The 7,921-nt window shown below is 39.4% G+C and overlaps 1 protein-coding gene across 17 annotated transcripts in view; it reads left to right on the forward strand.

Annotated features, from left to right (window-relative positions):
• The window catches only part of ank2b (ankyrin 2b, neuronal), a 201,454-nt gene that overhangs the window by 124,788 nt on the left and 68,745 nt on the right, over positions 1 to 7,921 (forward strand). For 16 of the 17 annotated variants that reach the window (XM_017430288.3, XM_017430293.3, XM_017430282.3 and 13 more), the window contains exons 3-6: positions 283 to 381; positions 3,857 to 3,955; positions 4,087 to 4,185; positions 5,055 to 5,240. In XM_017430288.3, coding sequence (XP_017285777.1) covers positions 283 to 381; positions 3,857 to 3,955; positions 4,087 to 4,185; positions 5,055 to 5,240 — 483 coding nt within the window. Of the gene's footprint in view, positions 1 to 69; positions 184 to 282; positions 382 to 3,856; positions 3,956 to 4,086; positions 4,186 to 5,054; positions 5,241 to 7,921 lie in introns of those variants that run through there. The other variant, XM_025009123.2, reaches the window with a different exon arrangement.

Raw genomic sequence — 7,921 nt, forward strand, 5'->3', positions numbered from 1 at the left:
TTTAACTTCATTCCCAGTAATGGCTCTGATCCACCACAGGACAAAATCTGATCCAAGTTTCATAGCCAGGTCTCAGGCTGTCCTTCTCCACATGTCAGGGTGAGAGGCAACTGCTAACATGTTCAGAAGATGGACACAGAGACAGAAAGTATGGCTCACTTAGCTGTAGTTATGGAGGATGAGGTAATAACTTTGGTTTTTATTTGGGTCCGCCTGTGATGGTGTCTAACTCTCCGTCCTCCAGCGTCAGTCCTGACATTTGTTTGTCTGCTTTGCCCTCAGAATGGTCTTAATGCTCTGCACCTGGCAGCCAAGGAAGGCCATGTGGATCTGGTCCAGGAGCTTTTGGACAGAGGTGCAGCGGTGGATTCATCCACAAAGGTAAGACTAGAGAGCTTTCATTATCTGTGAAATATAGTGTGAATGCTGAGTGCTGAATGACTCATGGTAAAACTAAGAGAAGCAGAATTCTAGCTAAAAGTACCAAAAGGCTAGCTAAAAAAAGTCAAAAGATTAGATAGAAACTAAAAGTAAAAAGGCTAACTAAATCTAAAAGTATCAAAAGGTGAGCTAAAAGGTAATAGTAGCAAAAGGCTAGCTAATATTTATAAGTAGCAAAATAGTAGCTAAAAGGTGAAATTAGCAGAACGAGAGCAAAAAAGTTACAAGTAACAAAAGGCTAGCTAAAAGCTAAAAGTAGATGAATGGTTGTTTCGCCAACGTACCACCCTTGGCTCACTTCTGGTTTTTTTACCCCAGGGGAGGGAGAACTCAGACAATTTACTCTTTAAGGATGACCCTACAAAGAACTTAAGTTTAACTACTTATTCTAATAAGGCAGAGAATTAGTACAAGAACCAGTGCTGGGACTTCTGTAGACAACATCTTAAGGATGAAGCTGGAAGCAGAAGCTGTGTTGACTCATATGGATCCTAGGCTCCGCCCATTTCAGAGGGTGGAGCACCGCCTCCCGTTCAAGCAAGTGTTTCAGCGGATGTAGTGTAACTTAATATGTGAGCGTGCAGCAACAATAAACTATTCACCTTGCTACAGCCGATAAAGGCGGTTGAGCAACTGGTTTTCCTCTATTTCGCTTTAGTACTTACCTTTACTTTAGGACATGTCTAACAGTTGGAAAAATGCTAAAAGTATCAAAAAACTAGTTAAAAACGAAAAGCAGCTTTACAGTAGCTAAAGGTTTAGAGGTGCAAAAAGCTAGCTAAAAGCTAAAAATATCAAATTGTTGGCTAAAAGCTAATCGTGGCAAAATGACTAGCTAAAATTAGCAAAAGGCTAGTGGCAAGCTAAAGAAGAAAAAAGCTAAAAGACAAAATTAAGTGTGTTAAAGCAGATTTCAAAGAGAGCACTGTTTTTGAGGGAATTGAAGACATCTTAAACAAAACAAAAGTCATAGCACCCATCTCCTGAATGAGCTGGCTGTTTTTAGATATGAATCGCTACAATAACACAAAGCATACAGAAGTAGGTATGGTGCAAAGAACATACAGAAAAATAAAAAAAACAGGAAAACAATGGTGTGGAAGCAGAATCAGGTTGTTCTCATGAGGAAAATCTCAGTGTTAGAGATGGAAGAAGCTGTTAACAGAGCAGACAGCCTTTGTGTTTCTGTCATTGTTATAAAAAGTTCATGTCAGAGTGATTGTGTCATCATGTCTAAGTTGTTGTTGTGTCACGTTCGGCTCTTTAACCAGCCTCGACCCACAACTCCGTGACTGTCAAACTTTTTTCCATGCGTCAACTTGACACCTTATGCCTGACAGGCACCCACCCAACCATTTGTTTAGCTCCTTTTTTGAAAATTGCCTTGAAATAAATCAAATGATGTTGATGTTAGAATCTCTGTTTTTTTGTTGTTTTTTTTTTACATGAGGATGTGTTCACAGCTCTTCAGGTGTTGTAGTGCAGAATCAAAGCTGCAGTCAGCACGAAGCTCTGAGGGAAAGTGATATGTTTAGTGGAGGAGTTAAAATGGACGCCGGCTCTTGCTTAAGCAATACTGATCATTCCAACTCCTGCAACAAGAGAAGGTCCAGCCTTTCTACTGGGACGCTTCTTCGTGTTGCAGCTCCTGTTGGTGTTGCTCCAAAATGCAAGTAGACTCTACTTGGCATTTGCTAAATGGTAGATGTGATCTGAAAGACTGACTCGGTGGGTTAGTGGACATGTTAGGAAAATGTACAAACAACACTCACCGTTTGGCTGATGCCTGTTTATGTGATATACTCTCCCTTTATTAACAGTCATGTGAAACAGCACATTTGGATTTAATAAAAGTGATTTTTAAATGTCTTTAGAGTTCTCACAAATGTAAACACTGCAGCCAAAAAATTAAATGATTAAAAAACAGAACTTTAAAAGACATATTGTAAACAACATAATGAGTTGTTCAGACAATCCTTTGAAACTCAGTGGATCATTACAAACGTTCTTTGAACCAATGCATATCACCAGAGTTTTAAAGGAAAATCGTCTTATGAAGAGAAGAGACAAAGTTATACCCGTTTTGCTCAAACCTTATAAATGACCATATGTTCTATCTCATATTGTGAGATCTCACGAGATGTGTTAGTGGTCAGATTATATCACAAGGATGAAGATCAGCTATAGCCACATGAAATTTAGATCAATATCTGTCAAAGTTATAGCCATTTTTGTGTCGGCTAATGTCAATAATTGTGGTGGTCATCTTGAATTGGGTGGAATGTCAATCCACTTTCTGAGAGTTTCACTAAAACAAAAAACTTTGACAAGATATTTTGCTAACAGAGTCTCACAGTTATTGCCAAAGTGTGAAGCAAAGATGTTGTAGCTCTTAGCTACAGCCACATGAAGGTTTCACTCAAAATCTGTAAAATGGGCGGACTTGTAGCTATTTTTTCTATACATTTCAGGTGAGTTTGCTGTGGTGGCCATCTTAAATTGGGTTGACTCCCAAGTTCATTAGTTGTAGACGTACATCCAAGAACTACTTTCTGAAATATTCATTAAAATTTGATCAGTGGTTCATGAAATGTTTTGCTGACTAGCAGACAGAGTTGACTCCAACAGTTTATGGCAAATTTTTTAACAAAGATTTCACTCAGTCTGTTACCACTCGGAGTACATGTTGGGGATGACTTTGATCTACTACCACTCACAGTTTTAGTTTAATATTTGTAGAACTGGCTATGGTATAGCCATTTTTTGTGTTGACTTGAATGAGGTTGATTTGAAAATGTAACCACTTTTAGATGCACATCCAATGACAACTTTCTCAGAATTTCAATAAAATCTGTGTAGAGGTGCATGAGATATTTTGTTGTTAGACAGACAGATTTTGTTTCAGTTTTAACACAGTGACTCTGAAGGCAACTTTTCAGTCCCTGAATTTTGGCATGTTTCTGATAGTTAATGGGGATGTCACATGTTTCAGTGCTAGTTTCTTGCAGTGAAACAACTGTTTGAAGCAACGTCTTAGCTTGAAAACACATTATCTACTTCATGAGTTTTTAGAGTTTCTGAGGCCCAACAATGTTTTTCTGAATGTTATGTTAAATGTTAGAAAAATCTTGTCAGTTTCAAAGCATCACATCTATCAAATATCAAATAATGAGAAAAGAAATAAGCTGTTTTTGTATTTCACTGACTTTCACAACAGTATTTTGGTAAACAACTCATTAATATTTCCTGGAAGAACTCCAATGTTTAGAGCTTTTTTCCCTTTAGCTTGTACTTATTTTTTAGAGTATTACCTCACCGCTCGGCTTCTGAATGATGACAGATACTGTCATCTGGCATAAACTGGTAGTAAAAAAAGGATGATTGATCAGAATTTGTTTTGTTTTTTTTCATCCAGAAAGGAAACACAGCCCTTCACATCTCCTCTCTGGCTGGTCAGGGTGAAGTTGTGAAGATTTTGTCCAAACGTGGGGCTGACATCAACGCACAGTCTCAGGTACCACCTCCTCTAGAACTCATCATTGGAATACTTCTGTTTTTTTTGTTTTTTTTTCTGGATCTGATGACCTAATAAGCTCCATGTTGAGATCTTCCTCATACCCATCGGTGTGTTGTGTTTGTGTTCAGAATGGATTCACTCCTCTGTACATGGCGGCCCAGGAGAACCACATGGACGTGGTTCGGTACCTGCTGGAAAACGGAGGCAACCAGAGCATCGCTACAGAAGTGAGTGGGGTTCGGTTGTGTATCTGCTGATAATTGTGGCATTTCTTTGAGCTTAAAGGTAACATCCCCATGGAGGTGTTTAGAAGGTGTTATATCAAACAGAGTCATGATCTTAGTAGAACTTCAGCTGCAAGTGGGCCACGTAGTATGAGAGATTCTGGGGATATGAGGGCCACAGGCAATAATTTGTAAAAAATTTTTTGTCAACAATTTCATTAAGAACTGCAAACATGCTATCTCTCAACAGTTTCAGCCAAAAACATGCCTTTGTTTGGTTAATGTCCAAGCTACATACTGAGATGCAATGATAGCTTTCTGGTTTGTTGCAAAAGTGGCTTGACTCTAGCCCTTGACTTTATCAGTCTATTCTTGTGCGTTTTCACATTTTATTCTTTAGTCACAGAGCTGCTTTTGTTGCCCAGCAAACACTGGCTTAATACTTGTTGCTGTTGGCAACAAGTGAACAAAAAAGTACATTTTTGGCTTCCAAATAGACTAGAGATTAGTTTATATCTGATTATGTTTTAAAGTACAAATGAGGACACTTCAATTTTTCAGAAAACTGTCACAATAAAAGATTTTAAATGAATACAACCTTTTAGTTTGACTGCGTGACCAGCATGGCAGCCCAGACCCTCCACGATGGTCAGTAGACTTAATCTTTGCATAATCTATCTTGTACCATAGAACTTATTGGTAATCCAAAAGGTCCTAGGTCTGAAAGGATTTATTAGTTTCTGGATAAAACCTCTCAGGGTATTTGAATCTTTGGTGCTTTTCAGTTGAAACACTCCCTTTGTAAACCATACTGAACATTTTCCTGTTAAGGAGCTACTTCTCTCTCTTTCCGGTTTCCCCTCCCCCTCCAGGATGGTTTTACCCCACTGGCCATCGCCCTTCAGCAGGGACACAACCAGGTGGTTTCTGTCTTACTGGAGAATGATACCAAAGGCAAGGTCCGCCTGCCTGCCTTGCACATTGCTGCTCGCAAGGATGACACCAAATCGGCCGCCCTGCTCCTTCAGAACGATCACAATGCTGATGTCCAGTCGAAGGTATGACCTGATTGTCCTGTCACTTCTGAGGTCTGGCATGTGTGCAAGGATAGCTTATGTGTTGCTCTGTGTTTGTGGTACCTTGGATACAAAGAACAAACTGAAAGATATAATGTTACTGTGTTATATGTAGAAGGTGTTAGTTATGGTTATGTGTGAAATTAAAGGAAGTTAAAGGGTAAGCGCTGAAAACTGTCTAAATGTCTTGGAAACATTAGGAGTTTTAGCTCTCTAACAGGGTGTTCACTAGAATACCTTTTAGAAGGCATCTATCTGTCTGTGATCTGTATCTGGATAAGTTCTCCTGATGTTCAACAATCTGATTGGGCTGTTTTACATCCAGTTGTTCTAAATCACAGAGTTTTAGTTCAGGTTGTTTTTGTCATCATGCAGATGAGGTGGGTCAGAAACTCTATGAAATGTGATGTTTTACTAGAATAATATGATTTGTGCAAATATGTCTCATACTAATACTAATGCTAATACTAATACTAATATATTACTGCTAATGATGATGATATTCCATAATTCCTTTTTTTTTAATCTACAGTGCCTTGAAAATTTATTTATGTCTTAAATATTTTTGTATCTTTACAACCACAAATGTCAAAGTATTTATTGGAAATTTATGTGACAGACCAACACAAAGTCGCACATAGTTGTGAAGTGGAAGTAAAATGGTAGAAAGTTTTAACATTTTTTACAAATAAAAATCAGATAAGTGTGGCATTCATGTTTATTCACTCCCCCTGAGTCAGTACTTTGTAGGAGCACATTTTGCTGCAATTCCTAAGTCTTTTGGGGTTTTCTCCACCAGCTTTGCACATCTAGAGACAAAAATCTTAGCCCATTCTTCTTTGGTAAACAACTACAGCTCAGTCAGATTAGATGGAGTTTCTGTGAGCAGCATCTTTCAAGTCTCACCCCAGATTCTCAGTTGGGCTCTTCAAATCTGTTTTGATCTGACCCATTCCATTGTAGATCTGGCTGGATGTTTCAGTTCCTGCTGGAAGGTGAACCTCCACCTCAGTCTCAAGTCTTTTCCAGCCTCTAACAGGTTTTCTTCCAGGACTCTCCTGTTTTTAGCTCCATCCATCTCCCCATCAACTCTGAGCAGCTTCTCTGTTCCTGCTGAAGAAAAGCATCCCCACAGCATGATGCTGCCACCACCATGCTTCAGTGTTAATTTGGTCTGATCTGAGCAGAGCAGCTTCTTCCACATGTTTGCTGTGTTCCTACATGACTTGTGTCAAACTGCAAACAGGACATCGTCTGGTTTTCTTTCAAAAATGGAGCTTTCTTCTTTCCACTTCTCTATAAAGGTCAGGTTTGTGGAGCATGACTAATAAATGTCCTGTGGACAGATTGTCCCATCTGAGCTGAGGGTCTCTGCAGCTCCTCCAGAGTTACTGTGAGGCTTCTTGGCTGCTTCTCAGATTACTGCTCTCCTCACTCGGCCTGTCAGTTTAGGTGGACGGTCGTGTCTCAGTAGGTCTGCAGTTGTCCTCTGTCCACTTTCAGGTGATTGACTGAACAGAGCTCTGTGAGATGTTCAAAGCTTAGGATATTGTTTTATAACCTAACTCTGTTTAAACTCTTCTTTTCCTTGACCTGTCTGGTGTGTTCATGATGCTATTTGATCACTAATGTTCTGTAACAAACCTCTGACGCCTTCACAGAACAGCTGGATTAATACTAAGATGCAATTACACACAGGTGGACTCTAGTTACTAATTAGGTGACTTCTGAAGGCAGTTGGTTGCTCTGGAGTAAAGGGGTGAATGCACATGCACACCACACTTTTCAGGTTTTTATTTGTAAAAAAAAAAAAGAAGAAAAATGTATCATTTTCTTTGCACTTTACAATCAGACTGTCTGAGTTGAACCAAGCAGTGACAATCACAAGGTGAGACTGTAGTTCTGTGTGAAATTGTTCCTTGGCATGATGTGACTGAGACGATGTTTCTACCTGCAGTGGCAATAAATTTCACTACTGTCTTTTCAAAACGATCCATTAACTATTCAAAACATCAAACCCCAGGATCAGAACAAGTCAGCACGCTTCTGTTGTCTCTTGCCTTTGCATACAGTCCATTTTTAACATCCAGATCCAGGTTGGTGTGCTATAGATGAGGATTTTACAGGTTCAGGATTTAGGATGTTCAGGGTTTCCTGACCTCTGCTGGAAGCAGCAAATCATAGTTATATAACGCTTAGAAACCTAAAAAAAGGTCAGAGTGAAGATTTGGGTCCACAAGGAGTTTTAGTTTGACTGGGGCACTCAGTTCACACGTTTTTGGACCAAGAATTCAGTGGTTTTAAAACCTATTCAAGTGAAAATCTTTACATTTGAACTTTGATTAAGATTGGGAACATTGCAGTTTCTTTTTTTAATTACTGCAACTTACAGTTTTGCAAGATGCCTTTGATGCTGATATGTTATCCAGATACTAATCACAGCATGTTTTAATAGTTTCACCAGTGTGTAGTGTTTAGCTGATACACCAAACACCACTAACTTGTTGTGATGTAACTCTTTAGAGTCCTTGTGTTTCCATCGGTCTCTGTGTGCATCTCTCTCCTTTCCTGTCACTCAGTGTCGCTGTGCCTGCCACGTCACTCCTGGTCCTGCCACTAACTGGGTCTCTCCTTCTTTTTCCTTCCTCTCTTTAAATGCTACC

The sequence above is a fragment of the Kryptolebias marmoratus genome, linkage group LG7, assembly GCF_001649575.2.
Source record: "Kryptolebias marmoratus isolate JLee-2015 linkage group LG7, ASM164957v2, whole genome shotgun sequence".
NCBI classification, from domain to species: Eukaryota; Metazoa; Chordata; class Actinopteri; order Cyprinodontiformes; family Rivulidae; genus Kryptolebias; species Kryptolebias marmoratus.